The following is a 25385-nucleotide window of genomic DNA, read 5'->3' as shown; positions in this document are numbered from 1 at the left end:
TTAAAATCACCAGAAATTAGGTTAAGTGATTCAATCAGTCTCCACCACCTCAACCCCCTGGCTTTTCCTTATCCAGATTCTTCATGTCTTTTCTTTTTTAACTCAGTAAATGTATGGTTATCGCATTTTCAGCGGATACCTTCTGAAGTGGTGGGTTGGTTGGAAATGGGAAGAAAGGTCTTAAGGGATGGGGTATGTGAAAAATGTCTCCCCCAAATATACCCATGCCCTAATCCCTGAAACCTATGAATATTACCTGCGTGGCAAAAGAGGGGTTGTCGCAGCTGTGGTTACCTTAAGTGTTTTGAGATGGGATTTTTCTGGATTGTCCAGGGTCCTACGGGTTTCTTTATAAGAAGGAGGCACAGGATGATTGGACACAGGGAGGCAGAGCCCAGGAACGCCCACAGCCACCAGAAGCTGGAGGAGACAAAGGAGGCTTTCTCCCCTAGGACGTCCAGGGGAGGGTAGCCCTGCCGACACATTGATTTTGTCCCAGTGACACAGGTTTTGGACTTCTGGCTTCCAGAACTGTGAGAGAATAAATGTCTATTGCTGTAAGCCACCAGATACATTTGTGATAATTTCTTACAGCAGCCACAGGAAACCAATGTTTTGGCCAGTTCTGCAGTGGCCGTAGCTCACGGGCAGGCGTAACCATGCGTCTGTGGAGAGACCAGAACTAGCGGGGGATGGCTGGGTACTTTGGGGACCGTGAACAGGATGACGATGGTGTTTATGCCTCGTCTTCCTGCTTCTCTCCTCACTCACCAGTAGGATCCGTGCCGGACCCGTCTCCCCTCTCCGACATGCCTCTCAACTTCCCAATTTGGTTCTTTATCACCTCTGCCACCAGAAAAGGAACGGAAATTCATTCACATTAAGGTAGACACTGGTGTTTTCAACCTTTGAGAGGAAAAGACAATGCCTGTCTCCCTCATTGACTTCATTCTTTCGGTTATTCTGCTTATCTGCATTAAACAGATATCAGTTCCACTTACAGTTCTTATAAAATTAACAGAATTTGCCAAATATACCTGATGTTCCATGTTGACCTGATTCAGAGGCTGATAGGTTTTTTCAATTAAAGAAATTTGTGCATTAACATGTTTTCTTAACCTGTTTTAAATTTATAGATAACTTCTTTTTTTTTTTTTTTAACCTGGAGGCTATAGTGTCATCATTAGCATTCCCTGCTTCATATTTTCTATATTTTGAGATTGTATTAGCCTCCCTCTTCTGAAATCGGTTGGGAACATGCCAGATTCTGTGAATAACATCAGTATTTCGGTTCTCCTGCAAATGTGGGTAGTGTCAGCTTTGTGACTCCCCCCACATCCTTGGAGAAGCCATATAACCTCTTGGTAGCCCAGGTTTACCTTCCATAAAATGCCTTTCCTTTCTTCTCCTCCTTGAAGGATCAAGAGATAACAAATGTCAGTGTGCTCTGAAGACTATAGCATTTAGAGTTGTCAGTTATTCAATTTCTAACAAAAGCAGAACTTGCGAAAGACTTCTGACTAATCTGGGTAGATTTTATTCGTAAGCAAATTCGGTTTGTCAATAGCTAACATCCATTGAAGTGATTGAAAACACCTAGAGAGGTTATGCTTCAGCTTAATCCATTTTAGGGTGACAGAATTTACTTCTAATTTAAAATATCTCTGAGAAGAAGTCCCAAAATATTCTCCAATAATTGCACTACTGACCTACCTAACTATCTAACAAGCATCAAGACAGGAAGCAGCGTTGTATCCTGACCTACATGGAGAGTCACCACACTACTGCCGATGACGGCATGGCTTTGCAAGCCAGGGAGCTGACCAGATGCCACGTCCAAGGCTGTGTGCCCATCACTGAAGGGAACTTTACTTTTCAATCGCCCTTCAGTTGTGTTCAGGATGACATGCAAACTGTCAAAGCCACCCGCCATGTCTACCTTTACGTTAATTTCGAGCATGTGGAAATGAGAGGAAAATAAATAACAAAAACAAAGCTGCATTTGAAAACAAAACAGGGAGTTCTTCATATACCTGATTGAAATAGAAGGGTGCCCTTCCAAGCAGGACCAGGTGAAAACCCACAGCCACAAGTAAGGCCAAATTCCTGCCACCTTCAAGGGACAGAGACTAAATAAACTGAAGCCCAACAGAAGGGACTGGGATAGTGTCTCCAGGAGAGGCCAGGGGCTGGACAGGTGTCCCCTGCCTTAAAACTGGGATCACAGACAGACGGACTGGAGTCACATCATCCATGTGGGGTGAAGGGCTCCAGCCCAAACAGCCACCCAAGGGCTGGGGAGAGCCGTTTCCCAGCCAGAGCCTCGAACTGCCCAGGACATTCTCGCGACCACCAACCAGGAGTCCCTTGTGACACAGGACACTTGTGGGGAAGAAGCTTACAACCAAGAATCACAGAGACCAACACCAGCATAACACACATGAGAACTTATAAATCCACAGGGAAAACAGAAAATGACATTTTAGGGTTTTATTAAAAAATTATCAGTGTGATAAAGGAGCTTGCAACTGAAAGAGGAGAAGCTCTTGAAAAAGAGCTAATTGGGAATATTAGGAATTAAGATATAATCATGTCAAATTCTAAAGCTCAGTAGTGGGGTGGGAGAGCAGGATAGACATGCTAAAGAAAAAAATGGGTAAACCGGAAGACGGAACTGAAGAAATCATGCAGATGCTCCCAAAAGCATAAAAATGTGGGAAACATGAAAGGACCTAGAAGCTTCTGCACGGGCCTGGTTGGCGTTCTGGAAGGAGGGACTAGAACGATGGAGACGTCGTATGGAGTGAGGTGATGATTGGTAATACTCCTGATAAGGAAGGTTATTCTCGGGCTGAAACTATCACTGACTGGTGAGCAGAATCTGTAAAGAAAATCCACAGTGGATATGTAATGGGATTTCAGAATATCCACTGTGACGCCACATCTCTGGACACTTCCAGCTCACTGTCTACTGCACCAACGCCAACACACTCAGTGTCCTGAGAATATCGCATCCACTGGATCCCTGCCTGTCCTTGCAACCCTTCTTGCTAGAATGGTCTTTAATCTCTTTTATCTGGGCTTTCCAGAATTCCACTCTTTTACTCCCGAGTCCCCCAAACATCACCACAGCAGGTCTCGTGCTCTCTGCCCTGCCACTGTTGCAACGAGGTTATTCTTCCGACTTCGGCTCCCTCTGTTCCTGGAGCTTCGTAAAGTCAGTTATAAGGTCTTTCACTGGTGGCTCTTCTGGGCTCAGCCTGGTTCTGGGACACGGCCGTCACTCATGCATGTTACCACCTCAAAAGACTTTTGGAAAAGCATCAAACTACAAGCCAGTGGCTCAGTTAGATGGCAGCTGAGTCTGTGAAGGAGTCGTCAGCCCCGGAAGCTTAGCAGTGACCTGCAAGTGACCAACCTTATTCCGGACAGAGTCTGGCTTCCTGGCTTGGTCACAGTACCCTTTATATCGTATGTAGTCACACTGCCAACTGTCCCTACAGCAAAGCCTTGTAAGTTTTTAAAACTGTCTTTTAAATACAAAGAAAGTGATAGTTTTTTAAAAAAAACACACACACATTTTTGGGGATGAATAGAACAGTCATTTGTGAAAAAGTTTTTCAGAAAGTGAATAAATTACCCTCCTATCTTTGACCCAAAGTTTGTTTAAATGGCAGTCTCTTATTAGACATACGGATATGTCAAAATGTGGAGCTAGAATCATCCTTGAGTCGTGAAGTAGAGTCAGATAAAGTTCAAACTGTAATATGATTATTTTCTACATAACTATATGCATAAGAATGTCTTAGAAATTGTTATACTTTTTTGTTTGCTCTCATCTTATCTGATTTATTGTATTTTTGTTGAAATATATTTGGCATATAACATTGGGTGAGTTTGAGGTGTACAGTGTGTTGATTTGATACATTTACACGTTGCACTATGATTGACTAGCATTAGCTAACAGTTTTATCACGTCACACAATTGTCGTTTCCTTTTTTGTGGTGGGAATAAGGAAGGTGTAGCCTCTCAGCCAGTTTGATGACCATGATGCAGCAATGTTGTCTCTCATCACCACCTCCTGCACATTAGGGCTCCAGGACTCACTCATCAGATCCGTGTCTAGTAATCTTTAAATTTTTCGTTTGTTGCTTTTTTTTCCTACTGAAATGCATTGTGTATGAAGCTGTGTGTGTGTTTATGGAACTGCTTTAGTGGCAGATAGAAAGGTTCTAGAGAGGCAAACTCGGCTTCTGGTTTCACCTGTTTTGTTTAGCACCTGGGAGAGGTCCACATACAATCAGGTCTCACAGGAAGGCCACCTTGAATTGCGCCATCTGTAATTGTCAGAAGACTGGGGACACACAGTAATCCTGTTTGCTATTCAAGAGTCAATGCACAAAGTAGCATCTGACTTTTCTGACAACTTCAGTCCGAAAAGTCAGATGTTTCTTTTGTGCAGAGAGCCCAGAAGAAAGAAACCATCGGAGACGAAATAAAATCTATACCCTAGAATCCTACAAGCGTTGGGAGTTTCATTCCGAGATCATTTATTCTTGTTTCGTTATGTAATCGAACAAAACTTATTGTTCCCCAACCTGCCATGGGTTTTGAAGTAGAAAATTCAAAGAGGCAGAGGGTAGGTACAGTTGACGGCCAGCAGTATGACAGCCCAAGAAGTGGAAGCTGGCTCCACCGCCAGAGACTAAAGAGACAAAAAGACCAAACACCCAAACATCAAAGTGTCAACACACAGGATGCAGAAACACCTGCCGTTCGGCGCACGGACCTACACACCTTGGTTTGTGCTGAGGCTGGCCCCACGCAGAGGCACCGCCCAAAGCTGAAGCAGCAAGGCCCCGAGTCCGCCAGAAAAGTGCAGCGACAGTCACCATCTTATGTCTAAGAAGACAGGGTCATAAGCAGGCTCTTGAGGGGCCTGGTGTACCTCAGAAATGGCCAGGATCAAGAGCTTCCCACCAATGTAACGGACGTGACGGGGTTTTGATGTGCCGCCCTCATGTGTTTCATCTGTGAGCTCAGTCAGACGGGCGGACGGCCCTTTGTCTTTTCAAAATAGATGAATGGACTTCTGGCTTGAATCTTCTGACGCAGATCTAAGACCCCAGAAGCTTTAAGCTCGGGAAATAGGATGAAAGCTGCCAGGTTTCCAAGGTGTCCCCTCCCTGCTGCTGGCATGCACTACACACCTCCTCGTGATGGATATGAGTTTGTTTCTTGAAGGTTACCCCAGGCGCAGTGACCACAGTGAGGCAGGACGCAGGCTGGGAGCTCGCACGCAGACTTTTGGCAGGTGGTCCCGTCTGAGGAAGATCTAATCCCCAACTCGGAGCCAGCCGGGACACTGAGGGGTATGGAGAGCGGGCAGCTGAGGCTGTCAGCTGTCTTTTAATTCCTGGCACACACCATGCTGCCAGCCGTCGGCATCTAACAAATAAATGCTTGATTACGTAACGCAGCCGAGTGCCTTTCTAGACATTTGTTCATCCTCTCTGACTGTTCCCACCAGATTTTGTCATAAATCAGTCTTGAGACTGATTTACCTCCACACCTAAGAAATAGGATCATTTATGTGTTTGCAGCGGAGGGGGCGGAATGATGCCATTTTTCTGAATCGTGATCCCTTCATCGTGGTTTCTGATGGTTTAATTAAGACCAGAAAGCATGACTGGCTTTTGTGCAGCTTTTATTTGTGGAAATTACCTGTCTTTACCATCTATACTATTTCTGGATGGCAATCAGAATGTTCTTTGGTCCTCTCTTTCACCAGAAAAGAAAAAGTTTAACCGTTTGCCTCGTTTCTTTCTAGTGGAAGACAACAGTTTGTCTCAGAAGAAGAAGGTCACGTTGGAAGATCTCTTCAGTGACGAGTTGAAAGTTCACGACCCGGAGGCCAAGTGGATAAGTGGTGAGTGCTGGGTCCCAGGAGCCCGTGAGGAACCCCCTTCCCACTTCCAGCCACTTGTTGACAGCTTGGCTTCCGTGGTTTGCCTCTCAGTTTCCTCCTGGGCTGAGGCAGTGGGTCCACAGAGCTCTGGCTGTGATATCATCTTATTATCATTCTAAGGAAATGCGTATCTGATCAAACAGGGCTGCTCCTTCAGGAGAGACGGTCCTCTGTGTCATCTCCCCGCATCATCCTCCCACAGAGATGGGAGGTGTTGCTAAGCAACAAGAACAGGCAGAGTCTCAGAGTCTCCTTCCTTCCCCCACTCCTGGTTCCCCATCAAGCTCTTCTGGCTCACACTCCCCACTAGAACTAAATGGATTCTTCTAGAACGCCACCAAATAAATGCAACAGTGCGGCTCAGCGCCCAGATGCAGGTACACTCATTTTCCTCTTGAACTTGAATCTGGATGAAATCTGCTTTTCTTGTTTGGGTGGCTTTTTTTTTTTCAACAAAACAAAATAGAATTGAAGACAAAAGAATTGCATTTTTCGGTCCAGGACGTCATCCATTCCCTCGCGTTGGGTGTGAAATGATTTTCGAGTGAAGTCAGGAGAGAAAAGCTGCAAATGACTGCTCACCCGTCCTCTGCAGCTGGTCCGTCGGGTCATCTCGCCAGGACGCCTCTCCGGTTGTCTCCAGAATCTAGTTTGCATTTAGTTTTAGCCTCAGTGAGGTGCCCTTGACAAGTGATCGCCAGGTCAGAGGACAGAGCGACAGCAGCCAGCTGCATTCCTCTCTCCAGAGGGGCACAGACGCTGTCTGAGCGCCACACCCAAAGCCCGGGTCCTCTGCCTGAGGGGGCGCTCCTGTCCCCTCAGCGACAGCAGGACACTGGGTCCTGCTGCTGGTCTTGTTTCAGTCATGATTTAGGGACTCGCATCTCTGCAGTCTCTGTGGGGCCCATGCTCTCCCAGCGTCTTCTGAATTTTTCAATTGCTGCCCCTGCGGTGGGGGCCGCTCCCCTGGGAAACACGGCCTCCATGTTTGTTGAACTAAATACTGGCACTCGCCGGGGTGCAGTCCCATTTCCATTTTATGTGCATTCGGTGGGAGCAGGCTTTGCCCCCGTTTTGTGCCTGGGGCCGTGTACCTGTGTGTATACACAAAGGCACGTGTCGTGCTTTCTCAACAAAGGGGTCTCGGGTGAGGTTTACGTGTAATTTTTCCTCTTCAAGCGGCTGGCGTTTCCCAGGATGTTACAGGGTTGTTCGGGCTTCCAAGGCTTTTTGGGACTTTTCCGGAAGGTCCCCCACAACCCTCAGCTTCTCCAGTTTCCTACCCAGTGAGACAGACGAGCAAGATGGCGTCCAAGACGCCATGACAGGGCGGGCAGGTGACCGCCTGACAACGCTGTCGGGAATGTCACGCCCACGGTCACCCCAGCAGCCCGCAGAGCAGGACTCGCTCACCCCTTTCTTGTTTTACTTTCCTCCATATGACGAGAGCCGGGGAAGTGCCCAGCCCAAGGGTGCAGGCCCCCGGGTGCTCTTTCTAGAACGGTCTTTTGAAAGCCGGGCAGGAAATCCCATTCATTAGCCTCTGCATCCTTGAATGCAGTGACCCTCACGCGAGCACAGCCGTTACCATTTATTGCTTCAATTAAATTATCCCTCCACGTCCTTCACCACATCAGCCGGCTAGAGGCTAATTAATTATCATTGACATCTTTTCAAACATTGATCACCTTCTTAATTAATAAAAAATGAATCACTTGATCTCTTCCGTAATTGAGTGTAATCCCCTGTGACCTGTCAATCCCATGCACGCAGCATCTCTGATCTTATGTTCAGGTATTTGTTTGCAGCGCTGTCTTGCCCTTGACAGCAAACTTCTTAGGGCGATAACTGTGCTGTAGTGACTGCTCTAGTTCCTGGCATGTTAGGTCTCCCTAAATACTGACTCACTGACTGACTGACTGATGAGTCAGCCATTGGGCCAGGTGCGTGTGCCTGGAAAAGGACTGGGTAACAGTGCCCGGCAGGTTCTGAGGCAGGAATGGGAACGGGCCGACTTGTGCAGACCCTGCTCGTCCGCGGTCTTGCCTCCGGTAACATGGTTGATAGAGCGATGGCAGAGCCCAGGAACGCACTGCGGAAGTCACTGTGTTTATTTGCTGTAAGAGCCTCAGGAACGAGACCCACGTCCCACTGTGGGGTCCCCCCTGCATGCTGTCTGCCCATGGGTGTGCACATGGGGTGCCAGGGAGAGCAGGCTGTGCTCAGGTGAGCACGTGACGAGGAGCCTTTGGGGGCTGAAATCGGGGGGAACTGGCACCATATGTAACTCTGGTCTTTCGTGGAATGTTTTCTTTTCCCACTTTCTTCTCAGTGACTCCCTGCGTTAAAATAGGTTTTTACTGAACACAGAATGCCTAGGAACACAGAATATCCTTAAGCCAAATTGGTGGGTTTTATTTTTTTTTAACAATGTTGAGTTAAGATCCCCAAGTAAGTAAGGCTACACAAACAGACCTTACTCCCTTGAATGAGAATTAGAGTCTGTTCATTTACTCTCTGAACATCATTGCATTAGTGGTTCCCTGGGGTTCTTCTTTGCGCTGTTCAGAGCCCGTCTTCCTGACTGCCCAAGCCCCAGGGACAGGCCTAGAGGACGTCTTGAAGTGACTAACAGGAGATGCCGCATACGGAGGCCGAAGCGAGGTCCGTCTCACTCTTACCCTCATGTAACCCCGTACTCTCCCCATCACCTCCCTCTGCCTTCACAGCCCCACATCTGCCCAGAAACTGTGACTTCCTCCCCTTTAGAATCAGAACTGGACGGAGTTTAGAAGAACAGGAACACGTCCACGTCGTCTCGTCCCCACCCGTGACCTTGATGAACAGAGAAAATGAATCGGACTAGGAAGCAAGGGCGTTCTCTAACTTTTATTGGGAGCTCAGATTTTAAGCGAACACCATTGCCTGTGATCATTTGATACCTACTGCAGCTGCCGTGGAAATGTCCTGGGCGTACGTGGGGGGTTGTAACGGCTCCCATTCTCTGCTTGCTCATGACCTTAGCAAAGCTTCTACTGGTGTGTCCTTGCAGGCTTTCCTTCCGGGGTCATAACTGAGTCTCTTTAAGTGATTTAGCTCCAGCCTCCATAGCTCAAGAAGTCCATCATGGCCCCAGACCAGACGGAGTCTCCAAGGGACCAAACCCTACACTGCAGTATGAACAGGTCAGGCGGTGTCCCAGGAGCAACCTCCAGCAACACTGCCTGACCTTCACTGCATATTATACTCGATGCCTAGAACTCTGGTCTGCTCGATGATTTGGGGTCATGACGAGATACAGGACATGGTTTTTCCTTGTGCAGAGAGCATACGGCACATTATATGTAGTAACTTACAAAGCATCCGGTTATTTTTACTTGCTGGTCTGTGCCAGGGACTGGACCCCTGCCCCCAGTGCGGTGCCTGGGGAGTGTTAGTTAAAGGCATGCACAGGTGAGCACAGCATTTTGTTCCAGAAGGGAGTGGTGGCAAGTCAGTGCAAACAGCGAGCAGCAGTGCAGGATCCCAACAACCCCCCAAAATGGAAAGGGTGGAAAAGAGACACGTGCCCACGGTGCACACAGATTTTATAGGAATTTCAAAGGCGTGCACTGGGATGTCCCCAGGAGGCCCCTTCCTCTGCTCTCTTCCCAGCTCTCCTTCTCGTCCTCGTCCGCCTCTCCCACCTCGCCCCCCTTCCGGCCGCGCACCATCGCTACGCGCACCTTAGCTCACGGGAGCCTCACAGCAGACCTTTGCGGCTGGTGGTGTCTCCATCCTACACGTGAGGACGCTGAGGCTGGGAGAGGCAGCGAATCAGTTGAGTCACATGGCTAGTGTCAGGCGAGGACATGTAACTTCAGGTCTGTCTGTGTCCCAAACCGGCAGTGTGGCCCCTACACGCTACAAGGAGGGGATCCTTTAAGCAGCAGGAAGGTCTTGTGCTCATGTCCCCTTTCCTATTCCACGTGAGGCTTTGTTCTGAAGACCAGCTGTAAAATCTCAGTTAGGGGCTGAGACTCCTGTTAGACTGGCCCAGAAATAAGATGGGGCCCAGCCAGCCACAATCCAGAACGTTCCCTGCCTGTCTGCTTAGTGCCCCAGGTTTGCAGTTTAACCAGAGGTTTCTTTAGAAGATAGCGCTTCTCTTATCACGGGAAGTCAGAGCAGGCTTTAACGTGGGGTCGTGCAGAAATCTCGCTCCACCCAAGGATACGACCCCCAGGGCTGTTGCAGGAGCCAGACCTGAGGGAGAACCCGGCCTTCTTGAGGCTCAGCTTTAGTAACGTTTTCAACCCCCATCCTGATCTTGGGTCACGTGTGACTTGAGTGAATGAATCAGAGGCTGGGTGGGACTCATTGCACAAGAGCACAAAAGGGTGGCTTGAGTCTCATCCTCCGTTCGTCCTTGTGGTGTCATGAGGAAGCACAGACCTGTGACCTCCTGGGGTTCAGTGAACTGGGGAACCCGCCACCAACAGGTTCACTCATTGGAGGTCTCTAGGGAAATTTTATTCAACCTGATGTGAAACAATGGAGGCCTGATAGCCCATGACTGGCAGGTGTAGAAGACGGAACTGAACTATTTAGATTCATTCTGTTCTGAAGTGGATTTCCTCTGTCTTTGGCCCCGTGAGATTCAAATGGTTATAGTCTGATGACGGCAACCATCTTCCATAAGTGGAAACGTGGTTTATGATACGGAATCTTCCTAGTTTTAAGACACAAAAGTTCTGGGAGTGGTTCTTCTATACGAAGCTGCCTGGTCTTTGGCTCTCTTGAATTAGGTGATGATTCTGAACTTTTAAAAGAATTCAAGGGCCAGAGGTCCCATTTCTGAGACCGCACGTGACCACACTCTGCTTGACAAGCTTCTGTGCCTGGATGCAAGGCTGTGTGTGTGAGCAGGACACACCGTGGGGCTGTAAAAGCCACCTGTGCACCCTGTGGCCCTGTCCAATATGGGAGTGAGGCCTCTCCCAGGACATGCAGGGTGTGAGATGAGCCAAGTGTGAGACCGCCTGACAGTCCCCACGATGCTTCAGTGGGGAGAGTGAGTGATCCAGGTTACACATCAGGCCTCAGGATTCACAGTCCAGTGTCTTTTCCACCCTCTGCCTCCTCCATATTGGTCGATTTCACTCATTCATTCATTTACGTCAATAATTGGGAAAAGGTATAAAGAAAAATGAGGCACAGGCCTGGCCCTTAGGCATTTGCAGGCTAGGGGGACGTTGAGATCGTGAGGTGACATAGAAGCACGAGGACTTTCCCGCGACACAGAGTGCGCTGAGAGTAAAAGGGACGGCAGCTTCTGGCCTTGGGAGCTCAGGGAGGGTGCCAAGGGTGACATTTGAGCCAAGAGGACATTTGGACCAAACTAGGACTGTGTCAAGTAAAAGTGTTTGGTGGTGTAAATGGGGAGTAGGGAATTTTGTTAACAGTGTGGAGAGAAACGGGCTAGGAACAGATCTGTGGCATGTCCAGGAACTGATCTGAACGTCGGTTTGTCGTAAGCTGGGAACGTCGGGGAGACGGGGAGGCGATGAGGCCGTACGTGCAGGTGGGGGCCAGACCGCGAGGGCCCCTCTGGGACTGCCCCTCAGAGCAGAGGGACCCCTGTGGTGTCTGACGGTGACACCTGCCCTGCTTTGTTTCTTGGATGATGCAGGGCTGACAGCAGGACGTTCACATGCTCTGATGAATCACTTTCTTCATGCAAAGTCTTTGCAGGGCCCAGTGGGGGACAGAGGACGGCATAAGCAAGGCTGCTCCGGGATGGTGAGTTGTACACACACAGCTGTGCGTGGACCTGGACGCGGAAGGGGAAGAGGAGGAAAATACCACTGAGACTCGGCCCGGCAGTACCCCTACCCGGGGTCCCAGCGGTCCCAGGCTGCGTGCTGCGGCCCTTGTTAACAGCCATTAAATAAACACCGACTGGAGTAGAGTCCGTCTCCTCCACCGGGACCCAACAATAATTCATAACGGACCTACTACGCAAAGTCTTACATTTTCATAGGGAAGAATCTCTTAAGATTTGAAAATTTCATTGATCTTAATTTTTAGCCACATGGCCGTGATGTGTTTTTAAGATATTTTCCTCTCCGGGATAAACACCAGAAAACTTAAAATATTTCAGGAGAAACACAGATCTAAGTGGACCTCTAAATGCACTAAATATAATCCCCTTTTCTGAGGAGCTGAGCCTGCAAATCTCCTGTCTGGAAAGAGTGAATTAATTTTTGAAAAGCAGCATGAAGATGTTATGAACATTAAAGCTGTGAGACTTCATTTAATATAGTTGACTTGACCCAGAAGGGGGAGAGGGCAGCCTAGAGATTTAAGGTTCTTTACTCTGTGAGAACATCCCATTACCAGGTAGCGTATATTTATCCTATAATTGTCAGTGTTTTTCCTGGAGGGTGATTGTTCGACAGTCGCTGTCCCCTGAGCACTGAGAATGGCACGCACACCTGGAGAGACCCAGCAGGAAAGTCACGCCCATTAGACCCACGGCAGTAACGGCGTCTGTGGCTCTGTCATGTTCTCTGTGAGGGGGCCCCGTCCGTCATGACCCCCCAGTCATGCACGAGCCACCACGATGGGCCTGCCACCTGCTCTCACAGTCACTCCAGCACGCTGGGAAACGGCCGCACAGCATGCTCGGTGACACTTCAAAGTTTAGAAATGTACACCTGACACTCACTTTTCTTTAAATGCCCAATGCTGGTCATCCCACCGTGATTATAGCTCGAGAATTTTGGATATGTTTTTATTGTTTAGCCTGTATTATACTTCAAGACGACAAAAGAAAATGTATCCCCCGTCTTCAAGGAAGTAGACTTCTAGTGCATTCATTCATTCAGTCAGTCATTCAACATTGTGTGGAGCACCTACTGTGTGCCAGGCACTGTTTGGGGCACCGGCGGTGAAGACGTGAAGACACCCCCCCACCACCGTGAAGCTGGCGTCATAGTTAGGCCAAAGCTCAAGACTTGGGAGAACTGAGAAGAACCTTTGTGATCTTATAGCTCAACTTCTCCTTTTATAGGTTAAGAACCTGAAAACACTAGAAGAACCTGTCCAATTACTGTATCTTCTGAGAGATTTCAACCTGGAGTTGAGACTCAGAGAGAGACGGAGGGTAGGTGGCTCCATCCTCAAAATGGGATGGGAGTAGGCCTGTCGAGACCATCAGCCACAGAAAGATGTTCACGATGTGATATTGATGAAAAACTGAAAATAGCATCACATGTGCCCATGGTTCATGAAAATGGGCCTAATTTCCCCACATCTACTTGGGGAGGGGAAGGGGGAATTACGGAAGAGAATAAAACAATGTGTTAGCAATATTTATCTCCGAGGAATACGATTATGCATGCTTTCCTCTTTTCTATAACTTACCCCTTATATTATCCCTGAAAGCTGGGCTCCCCTGTTTATTTTTGTTCCGGAAGCCAGCCAGCCTGCTCTGCGAGATCTCAAGAGGCTTCCTGGTCAGCGGGCGATGGGGAGGGGACTTCTGTGTCTCTCTCATGGGCGTAAGAAAAAGGATGAGATACCTTCTGGAAGGAGCTCTGTGGTCCGGGACCGGTGTGCACAGAGACATGGAGGAGAGTGGTGTCAGAGGCAACTGCCTGCGCTAAACATAGCTACAGAAAACCCAGCGCTGACACAAGACTTGAGTCGGATTGTCATGGTTGGCATAGATCAGAGCAGAGCCGTCTGAAAACCCTGAGGTCAGAAGGAGTGAACAACTCAAAAAGAAAAAAAAGAAAAGAAAATAGAGTGAATCCCTGGGCTGATTTTGATGGGAACCCCCGTGAGTGGCTTAACCCACTAAGAAATTAATTTTCCCCACACACAAGACACCTAAGACAGACGATCTATGGCTAGTGTTTCCGCCCGCAAAATGTCACCAAGACTCCCTCCCGCTTCTGCCAGATCAGGGTTTCTCAGCCTTGACTCTGTTGGCATTTGGACCAGGTGTTTCTTTGCACGGGGCCATCCTATGTCCTGCACGATATTTAGCTGCATCCCTGGCCTCCATCCACTACTCGCCAGGAGCACCCACCGCCTACGTGGTGAAAACCACCCCCAGTAGGAGGCAGCTGGTGGAGCTTCTCCCAGCCCCTCTTCTCTGGGATTTTTCATCCAATGATGGGAAATTGTACAAGTAGAGAATACTGAGCCTTTGGCTCTGCAAGCTTGAAGTGTATGGAATAGTAAAAACAAAGCAAAAATAATGCCAGTGGCAGTCTATCTGTGTAACACGCTACAGGAGTTCTCTGGGAACACTTCACAGAACTTGACACATACCTCCATCTTCTCGTGACAGCGGTGGGACTCATTCTGAAAGTCATGTTAGTTTCCCAAAAATGCTGAAAATAAACTCAGACCTATGTAAGTGAGCCAAGCTGCCTTGTAAAAAGGTATGTGCCTGACATCCAACATGAACTGCTTATCTTTTCTCTGGTGCGTGTGCTTGGCTCTGCGTGTGCCCCGGTGTGAGTGTAGGAAGCTGATGGAGCCGTCCAGGGCTTTGCACAAGTGGACGGTGAGTGCCGGAGAAGGGTCACTGCGAGAGGGTCCCCAAAACGCAGAGGACATCTGCACTAAGGATTTAGGAAGACGTTTCGCATTTGGACTGCAGCTTCAGTCCAGACATGGGAGAAAGTCGGGAAGGGTGAGAGAAGAATGTTCCCAACAGAAAGAACGGCTTGAGTGGAGGAAGAAAGAACTGTACCTCTGTGGCACGTCATGCATGTTACCTACTGTTACCCCCGGTGACCCCGAGTGGAGGGACATGTGGCACAAGCTTTGATTGGATGCATTGGAGGAGCTCTGACTGCAGAAGACCCTAAATACTGTGCTAGAGACTTCGTGGGATGAGTGTGTGAGCATTTGGGGTGCTCTGAGCCTGGGAACCACGTGATCAGAACTGTGTTTGAGGACGATCACTTTGCAGCAGAAAAAGGACAGTGTGCCAGAGAAGGCGCAGGCTTGGGTCACATTTTCATTAGAGTCTTTAAAGTTTGAGGGTCATTGAGGCTTTAATGCTCACGACCAGGAACTTGAACTTGCCGTCCAGGGTTTCTGTCTGCTCAGCACAATGTGATCATGGCTTATTCTGCCCGCGTGTTTTTCTGGATCCCCCGAGATTCCATTTATTTTTGCTGCTTCTGTTCCTTCTGTGACAGGGAACACTGAGAATTGCTGAGCTGAAGGTACATTTCTCAACACGGCACATCTCAATAATGCCACGTTTCCTCGGTCAAGTGGACAAAATACACGCTCAGCCTTTTGTGCGTTTGTCCTTATGTTTGTTTATTTATTTGGCCAATAGTCACTGAGCATCTTCTACAGGCCGGACCAAGCCGTCACCTTGGTTCCACACCTACTCCCTGGGCCTCTTGCCACTAGGTCTTCATCTGTAAAACAGGCTTAAAATCACGCTTCCCTCGGGTAATTCTTTGGGGCCAGACGAGGCCACTTGTCGGAGGGCACTTTGGAACCATGACCTCGGCCGTTATAAACGGCTCAGGCTTTGGAATCTGAGGTGCCCGTTCGGCTGCACCTAAAAGCATCCGGTCGCCTCCAACAGAAAAGCTTCCCAATAAAGGAGCGTTTCAAGAACCCTGCGAAACTAATAGCTACACCGTTTAAGATCAGAATCATATGTTTTGTGAAAATGTTCCATATATGGTTTGAAAGATTCCACAGATGTGTGGTTTTCTGGTACAGAAACGGAGGTTTTCAGATGTGCCTAGAAACAAGCTGAGTTTACATGTCAGCCCCCCAATGGGCTGAGATTAAAACCCACTGCTCCCCACCTATGGGTCAGCCGCACGGACAATATAATACTAGTTTTCCTGAATGACCCCTGCATACCAACGCTGATAGATTCCGAACTGTCTTCACTCGACCTGCACCTGCTATTATTTTTGGTTTTAAAAGCCTCAGTTCAGCTCAGAGGACTTTATGAAACAGTGCCCCCCAGTGGCTCGGGATGCACACGAAAACCCCAGTTAACGGTGCTATTTTTAGCCTCGCTGGAGAATGGATTGTAAGGCCAGCATCTCAGGAGATTTATGCTTGTGCTGTCGATGTATATACATTGTATCTGTGTAGCAAATAAGCATGGAGACAGATGGGGTCTGGCTTGTTAACTGGGTGTGTGATTTCTTGATCGCTGACCTGTTAATTCACTTATTAATATATAATGTTCCTTTGAGTGTAAATTTAGCTGCCTCTCATTTATAAAAGCACTAGCAATGTGACATGGTCATTTGAGCAAGAGCCGTGCTTTCTGCCAAAGCCAAGAGCCTCCATGATTATTTTTTTAATGTAGTTAGGTGTGATACGGAAGAGAGATGAGGCCAGGAATAGACAAGTCAAAGGATCAACTTATGGGACCTAATTTTTATGAAATATCACTCTTGTCTCATCCTTCTTTTTTTGTCCAACAGATCATTACAGCCCGAAACCTCCATACCATATTTCTGAAAACGATTATTAAATACTGCCTCTAAATATAGCCCTTCCTAACTAAAAATACCCAAGTTTATCTTTAAAAATGAAGGTAGCTTTTGGTTAAAAAGACAAAACAGCAAAATGGAAAATACACAATATCAATTTTTTTTTCCTGTGGAACTCTATTAAAATTAGATGAGTTTTTGAAACTTGTAGTTCATGCATTTAAATCCTCCATCGTGTGTTACCTGGGACGTGGGTCATGTGTGTCTGGGACTATGAAGTCAAAGTTGCCGTATTGAAAGTGACTTTGTAGTTTGGGAAACAAAAGGCCGTACATGTTTGGTGAGTTGAACTGAGAACAACTGTTCCACTTTGTCACTGCAGTTAGAACCAGAGGAATGTCTCTTGCCGACCAGGAATGTGTTCTTTTCACGGCATGCAGGGTGCGGCATCTGAAACGTGTGAACGTCTTATGAGACTTCCAACCCTGACTTTCCCTGGTATTATCATCTGACGTTCGGATGGGACCTTTATCACAATTAGCCAACCAATGCTGACGCGTCATTATTAACTGAAATCTGTACTTAATTCAGATTTCCTTAGTTTTTTTCCTGATGTCCTTTTTGTTGCAGGGCCACATCCAGCTCATCACGTTACATTCGGTCTTCATGGCTCCTTACACTCTTCTTGTGATAACTTCTCAGACATTCCTTGTTTTCAGTGACCTTGATAGGGGTCAGTCAGGTGTTTTGAGGGATATCGGTCGGGTCTCTTGCAGCACGTTCCTAAGTGGCAGTTTTCTGATTTTGCTTCATTATTAGACGGGTTTGGGAAGGAAGACCAAGTCATAAAGCACTATTCTCCTCGCGTCATGATAGGGTACATGCTGTCACATGACATATGGCTCTCGGTGTCACCAGTGGCCACCTGGCTGAGGTCACGTCTGTCAGGTGTCTCTACATAGAGTTTCTCTTTTCCCCTCTTCCCACACTGTCCTGTGTGCACGGAGCCATTGTGCACAGCCCACCCTCAGGAGTGGAAGGGCATTTCTACCTTCTTGCGAGCACAGTGTCTGTATGAATTATTGAGAATTCTTAGGCATTGGAGATTTGTCTATTCTCCACCATTTATTTATTTATTGTCATTATTTAATATCAACTCATGGATATTTATTTTAAACATTGTGTTGTAATCCAATGCTACTCTTTTTTTCCTCAAATGGTCCAGCTTGGTCCATCGGGCACTCTCTCAGCTCTTCTGTACCATTAGACATGTCTGAATCATTGCGGGATTTTCTCACCCTCTCTCCTCCCTCCCTCCCTCCCGCCCTTCCCATCTTTTTCCCTTTCTTTCTCCTTCCTCTTTCTTTTCTTTCTTTCTCTTTTGTTCTTTCTTCTTCCTTCCTTCCTTCCTTCTCCCTTTTTGTTTCTTTCTAATACAAGCTGCTATAGGCTTATCTGATATTTTCCCTGCCCCAGCCCTAGAATTAACCATTTCTCCAAGGAGCCCTGGTTTCTTCTACTGAATAATGATATGAGAAACCAAATCTATACTCACTGGTTCCAGGCCATCCTTGCTTCTAGAAGGCTGTCTTCACAGCTGATAGAGTGAGGGCATATTTGTGTGAACACTAATCTGTGTGTGTGCACATCTATCCATCTCTTTCCATCTGTATCTTAGTAAGCTAGATATAAGTTTATATTGATGTCTCTACATGGAACATTTTAGCTATGATATGATATATATATATATATATATATATATCAGGGGTGCCAAAAAATGTATACACATGACTTGTATTCAACTTTTGTTGTCAGTATATATCGAGTATTACAATTTTAATACGGTTTTTTCCTGTCTTAAAATGTGTATACATTTTTTGGCGCCCTCTGTATATTTGTACACACACGGCATTATTCATAATCATCAAAATGCAGAAACAGCTAAAGTATTCATCCATCGAAAACAGATAAACAAGATGCGGTATGCACATAATGGAATTATTCAGCCCTTAAAAAGGAATGAAATGCTAGTTTCACTACAATGTGGATGGATCCTGAAAACACTGCACTAAGTGAAATAAGCCAGACACAAAAGGACCAATACTTTATTATGGCTGCGTAATACTCCATTGTATAAATGTACCACAGTTTCTTAATCCATTCGGCTAGCGATGGGCATTTTGGTTGTTTCCATTTCTTGGCTATTGTGTATAGCGCTGTGATCTCACTTATATGTGGAATCTAAAGAATAGAATAAATGAACAAACTAATCAGAAACCGTCTCAGAGATATAGAGAAAACACTGAGGGTTGCTAGATGGGAGAAGGATGGGATAAGGGGGAAGGTGAGGGGATTAGAAAGCATAATCGGTAACCACAAGATTGCCACGGGGTTACGAAAAACAGTTTGGGGAATATAATCAGTGATGTTGTAAAGATTTGGTAGGGTATCCGATGGACACTTGTCTATTAGGGAGACCACCTCAGGGATGATGTAGATGCCTGATCACTGCACTGTACACCTGAAGCTGAATATTAATGAATGTCGACTATAATGTGTGTGTGTGTATATATATATATATGCGCGCACAGGAGGTGGAGTACAGCATAAAGAACAGAGTCAGTGGAATTGTAACAGCTGTATAGATGTCAGAGGGGTAGTAGATTGGGGGAGGAGGGTTATCACTTTGTGAGGGGTGTAAATATCTAACTATTATTGTTTTGTACACCTGAAACTAATTTAAAAAATTTTAAAAGGACCAATATGTCATTGCATTGCTTGAGTTCCCACCATGTTTCCCAAAAAATAAGACCTACCTGAAAAATAAGCCCTAGCATGATTTTTCAGGACATCTCCTGAACATAAACCCTAATGCGTCTTTTGGAGCAAAAATTAATATAACACCTGGTCTTATTTTAGGGAAACAGTATGTTGAATTAACCTTATATTTTTGAGATACGTTCCACTTTGTCATGGTATATAATTCTGTTTAGGTTTCTGGATTTGGTTTGCTAATATTTTGTTGAGGATTTTTGCATTTATATTCATTCATAAGTAATATCGGTCTATAGTTTTCTTGTGATGTCTTTGTTTTTTGTATCAATGTTAATACTAGCCTCATAGAATGAGCTGAAAAGGGTTCACTTCTCTAGTATTTTTTGCCATTATTTCTTTAAATGTTATTTGTGCCCTTTTCTCTCTCACGACTCCTTTTAGACCCCTGTTATGTATATGTTGATACACTTGATGTCACATGGGTCTCTGAAAGTCTGTTAATTTTTCTTCATGCTTTTTTCTTTCTTTTCCTCAAACTAGGTGATTGAGTTCATCGCTCCTTTCTTCTGCCAAATCAAATTTTATTTTTGCACCCCTCTTGAATATTTCATTTCCGATATTGTACTTTTAACTCCAGGATTTGTATTTGGTTCATTTCAAATAATTTCCATCTCTTTATTGCTCTTTTCTATTGGGTGAGATGTAGTTCTCATTCTTTTTAATTCTTCAGACATGGTGTTTTTTTTAGCTCTTTGAGCATATTTATAATAGCTCACTTAAAGGCTTTTTTCCTAATATGTCTAATGCCTGAACCTCCACAGGAATAGTTTTACTTAACCACAACTTTTCCTGTGTGGAAGCCATGCTGCTCTGTTTCTTTGTGTGTGTCATGGTTTTTGTTAAATACTGGTATTTTAAATAATATAGTATGACAGCTCTGGAAGCTAGGTAACCCACTCCCCAGGTCCTGTGCTGTTCATTACTGCTATTGCTGTTGATGTGTTCAATGGATTCCCTGAAGGAATTCAGTAAAGTCTGCATTCTTTTCATATGTGGCCACTAAAGTGTCTGCTGCATTAGCTTAGTGGTCCTGTGATGGTTGGACAGAATTTTCCTTATATTCCTTGAACTAGGAAGTCTCCCAGCTTCTGCCAACACTCTGTGTGTATATTAGTTTACAACCCTGCTATAACCTTCCTTTCCTGCTTACTCAGAGTCTCAAGGTCAGCCAGAGGTGAGTGATGAGAGCAGTCTCACAAATTCCTGGGCATTCATATAGCCCCGCCAATGTGCCTTCTAGATTCCCAGCAATATTTGGAGTTTTTCAAAGCCCTCATGGACATCTTGTTCCCCAGCTTTTGCTTTTAGTTTCCTGGTCAACTTTTCATTTACTCCAACTGTTACCATCACCTCGAGCAGCTGCTATTTTAAACAGTTGTCACAGATTGTTTTTGACAAATGCCCCAGGGAAAGGGCTTTTGCAGTGAGCAAGCTCTGAGTCAGATCCAATAAAGACAAGCCGTGTGAGTGCAGTTTTCAGGAAACTGCCAAGCAGGTGAAATGATGACAGTCCTCTAAGAATTGGGGCTTTGGGAGATCTATAAAACTGTCCCTCCCCCTTCCAGTAGCTTCTACACTGATGACTTTAATGGCTGCCATGATTGTGAAGCTGTTGGTTTTCCAAGCTACCATGGAGCTGGGGAGAAGGCTATGGGAATATGGCTTTTTATTTTTATTATTACACTAAATGCATCTCTGATTGTTGGAAGCCATTGTTTAATTGCCAAAGTTTGGGAAAAATTGATTTCGATAATTTTTGCAATCTCATTACTTGCATGAAGGAGCAGATTATCAGAGGTCCTTACGCTGCTAAGTTAGGAATGGCGCCTCCTCCTTCCATAGCATTTTGCATGTAGATCTTTCCTTTGTGTTCGAAATGACCTGTTTCTCAACTCTGACAGATGTGATATTGGATGACACTCAAACAGGTGCTTGTTCCCCATCGGCACTTTCAAGAATTCTCAGGGAAGATCAAGATGCTTGCCCTTTTCTGTGCTACTAGGAGCAAGGTGTCTGTGGGGCTGAGGTTTGAGTAGATTGAAACCCATATTTCTGACATTTTTAGTGTTTCATGACACATAACAATACAATTACCTGAAAGGGAGTTGCATTGGCACATTTACCCTGTAGTGCTGAAATGGCTGATGCTTTGAGAGAGAATATCTTTTGAATAGTTAGATGCATGCTGTCTTGTTTTCTTATTCACTGTATCAGATTAGTGTGATACTCGGTATTTAGCTAAATTCCTCCAAATAACCACTTTAAAGGCCATTTTTCTTTTATTCTTTTCTGTATAGAATGCTAAAAGCATATAACAGCTGCTCCCCCACAATGCCTAAAAGAGAAAAACGGTTTTCTTTTCTCTGTTGAAATGAAGACGTGTATTTAGGATGGAAGAAGCATAGCGCTCCCCTTCCTAGGAGCTGGTTGGTGTGGTCGTGGAGGAGCATTATCGCCGTTTCCTGCTGCTCTTTCAGCTAGGAGCATAATTAATGTGTACTCACACATCTTCCCTTCCTACTAGTAATTGATTAACAAAGATGGGGACAATTTCCCTAGAAAGTCCCCCTGGCAGCCAGAAGTATTATACCGTGCTTTTCTAGGCCTGGGGCATTTGGGGTTTGCCAGAGTCTCCAGCAGATACAGAAATTGGCTTTCAAGTGAACAAAATGTATTAGCTAATCTCCTACGGCACTTTTTTCTTTGATGACCGTTCAGTGTATTAAATACCAACTGTATGCCCTTCATAATGAAAAGCACTTTAGGTTGAGTGATTAAAGGCCCTTGGTACTTATGAAATGACAAGGAAGTTTTAATAAATGAGCTTGGTGCAACTGGAGAATATTCAGAAAGTATAACAAAATTAAGAGGTTCCAAAAAAACATAGTACATTTAAAGTCAAAGGGAATTTGTGACATCCAGAGACGTGCCAGTCGTCAGAGACTCGGTAGACATGATGAAATGAGACCGTGAAGGAATTCTGGAATGTGTCTTCGCAGGGCCCTTTGTGTGTTCTGTAGTAGGGCTGCTGTGGACACTGGTCCATCCGTGTGTGGGGACAGCAGGCAGAAGCAGGGCGGGGAGGGGTTGATGGCATGTCGTCAGCCACCATCCAGTGGCGAAATCTGTCCACGATCCCTGGCTGTGCTCCCCCAGGCTGTGTCTGAACGTCCCACGCAGGGCAGCGCAGTGACTCTGAAAGCCTGCCCTGATTGTCAGGTAGTTCTTTATAATATTAATCAAAAATGTATCCCTAAGAGTCTCTATCTTTAGGCCTAATTATTCCTTTTGAAGCAACTCAGAATCCATGTGACTCTTTCTTGACAGTTCTTAAAATCTTGGAGAAGGTAGCAATTACTGCCCTTCCCCATTCCGTTCAATTGAAAGAGCCTCAGATTACAAATCTTACACAGGAGCTTTGAGCTGCTGTCTGGTTAGTTCTCACCTTTGTGTGCAGAGGGCAGGTCACCTGTGTGAGCTGCTGCTCATGGGCACAGGTGCCCGCTCATCTCTGCTCCCTCCCTGCTCAGCACTTAGCCTGACTCTCGCTTCCCAGCGTGGGCATCTGTGGGGACCATCCCCTTCATGAAGTCCCTCTACCCCAATCTCAGGCACTGAGGCCGATCTTGTTATACCTGAACCCTTGTCTCTGCCTCAGCACTTGATAATACAGTCAGGTCCGAAAGGAGTTTGGACGCACCTCTTCCTGGCGCTGGAGGCGGAATGAAAAGCCTGGAGCATGTGTTTGAGAAGTCAGGGCAGGTGTAAAGGAGCCTGGTTTGCGTCACTGACGTTTGGTTCAGAAGTCAGATATGTGCTTCCTAACTGACAGTACCCACCTTGTCGAGGAAATTACAAAACCATTGTAAATAGTCTAGAAGGATGTACGGCCCATGAGAAAGGAGATCAAAGTCTGGGGGGAAAGAAAAGTATCACACTCATCGTCAAAAAGGGTAAAAATAGGCAAAATTCTAGAACAGATTCGTAAATACACAGTGTATCTTGTAAAGTGTACCCTGGTGTCACTGAATTGTAGGCCATACAAATGCTCCATTTCCCTAACTTTTTGTAGCGAACCTCTTAGCATCCTGCTATAGTGTTGTTTTAATAGCTTTTACATTTCCAAGTGAGATTGATTGGGTCAAACATTACTTGGTAATATAATTGTCCGCGTGACGTACATGATGCAAATAGAATTTGTTAAGACGTTTGAATTATTAACACAATGCAGTCCTGTAGGTTTGTGCTAGACTGACGCGCGCCATAAACTGTCACGTGACCATGTCCGTGATTCTCCATGAGACTGGAATCCACCCACAAAATTGGTCCCGTGACTAATGATAAAAGTTAAAAGTCATTGAGGTCTTTGCCAGAAAGCTGGGTGTTTTTTTTCCTAAAGTCACTGCACTCAATATATACACATCATACATTTTTCTTCTAAACTGTGTACACTTTTAAGCATAATTGTGTTTTACTTTGCCCAGTTAATGGAAAAAGCTTTTAAATCTGAGAGAGTCTTTGTAACGGCATTATGAAGTCTATTTTGGCTTTCAGATAATCCCATCACAGAAATGACATTTTTTGTTCTCTGTTCCTGGCAAGCCCCAGCGCCCCTTGTACTTTGATATGGAATGTCGCATAAGGTGCTTCAGGGGAGGTTGTATTATTTTTCGTGATAGAAGCACTGGTAATTCTATTAGTCATTTTTCCTTCACACTTGGTAGCTTCCAGGCGTAACGCCACATCGCTAAAGCTCTGACTGTTCAAGTGCCTTCCTCATGGGTGAAGAAGAGAGAATTATAAGCTAAAAATAACCATTTCCTCCCCGTTTACACTGCAGTGAGGTCCTTCCTTTTGTGGCAGTAACGTGTCCCCCCCCCCCCCCCGGAGAAGCGGGTGGAGATGAGGGCAGGAAGCTGAGTGGAACCTCAGCGCCCGGCCACTGTGTCGTACAAATGAAACCTGACGTTACACGGAGATCCCAGCAGTGGGCGGCTGAGGTCACCTCCCTTGGCAGTGACAGGTCCTTGTCAAGCATCGATGACGTCATGCGGTACAAATACCCTGTGGTTTGCAGACTGTGGGCTGCACAGTCTCATCTGTTAGCTGATACGTTTTGGGAGGACAGAACCAGTTGTAGCTGTTGAGATGCCCGTCGTTACATGACACACGAGGACACGTACTTTAGTGGCAATTTGTGAGGCCACAGGCCATACGATGGATCTTAATAGATCTGTAGGATCTTTCTTAAATTAGCAGAAGTAGTTCTTTTCATGCTGAATTGTGTGAAGAACCCATGATTTCCAAAGCCGTACATTTGGGTCTGGAGGAAAGCAAGAAAAGAAGAGGTTGAATAACAGCGATGCACTTGGTGAGACCCGCTGTTTTGGCCGTACTCTACGTCAAACCCATTTCTCTGTCCCAGGAACTTTTTCTTCAATTGCTGTAAAATATCTGTAATACAAAATTTACCACTTTAACCTTTTTACGTGTACAGTTTCGAGGCATTCAGTATAGTCACATTGTTACATAACCATACCCACCGTCCATCTCCAGAATTTTCTCTTCCCAAAATGAAACTGTGTCCGTTAAACACGCACTCCCCACCCCCCCCTTTCCAGGCCCTGGCCCCCACCCTCTACTTCCTGTCTCTATGAATTTGACCACTTTAGATTCTCACATAAGTGGAATCACACAGTATTTGTCCTTTTGTGACTGGCTTCTTCCACTTGGTATAACGTCCTCAGAGTTCATCCATGTTGTAGCAGGTGTCAGAATTTCCTTCCTTTTCAAGGCTGATTAATATTCCAGTGGTGTGTGTGTTTACGTGTGTGTGTGTGTGTGAGTGTGCGCACACACCCACAGGAGAGTTACTAATGTTGATCTGGTTGATGTCATTCTGTTCTGTAGAATAAATAAGGCAGAAAGATATTGTTTAAGGGAGGAAATTGACTTTGTAATTCCCTGGAGTTGAAGGTAGGGGAAGAAAGCCTTTTTCTGAATTGACTGGCCTCGCTCTAATAATCCCAGCAAAGTCTCCACAGGTCAGAGCCAGAGCTCTCTGGTCAGAGCCAGTCCTGAGACAGAAGCGGATGTAGGC

General features: G+C 45.9%; 1 protein-coding gene across 6 annotated transcripts in view; it reads left to right on the top strand.

The window, feature by feature from the left end:
- The window catches only part of DPP6 (dipeptidyl peptidase like 6), a 578081-nt gene that overhangs the window by 398033 nt on the left and 154663 nt on the right, over positions 1-25385 (top strand). For all 6 annotated transcript variants that reach the window (XM_019742500.3, XM_019742502.3, XM_074315064.2 and 3 more), the window contains exon 3: positions 5832-5930. In XM_019742500.3, the coding sequence (XP_019598059.1) occupies positions 5832-5930 (99 nt within the window). The remainder of the gene's footprint in view (positions 1-5831; positions 5931-25385) is intronic.

Source organism: Rhinolophus sinicus, chromosome 8 (genome assembly GCF_057876585.1).
Source record: "Rhinolophus sinicus isolate RSI-liver-muscle chromosome 8, RSI-T2T, whole genome shotgun sequence".
Classification (NCBI taxonomy): domain Eukaryota; kingdom Metazoa; phylum Chordata; class Mammalia; order Chiroptera; family Rhinolophidae; genus Rhinolophus; species Rhinolophus sinicus.
Note: the sequence above shows the minus strand (reverse complement) of the source record. Positions and strands in the feature narration are given on the sequence as shown.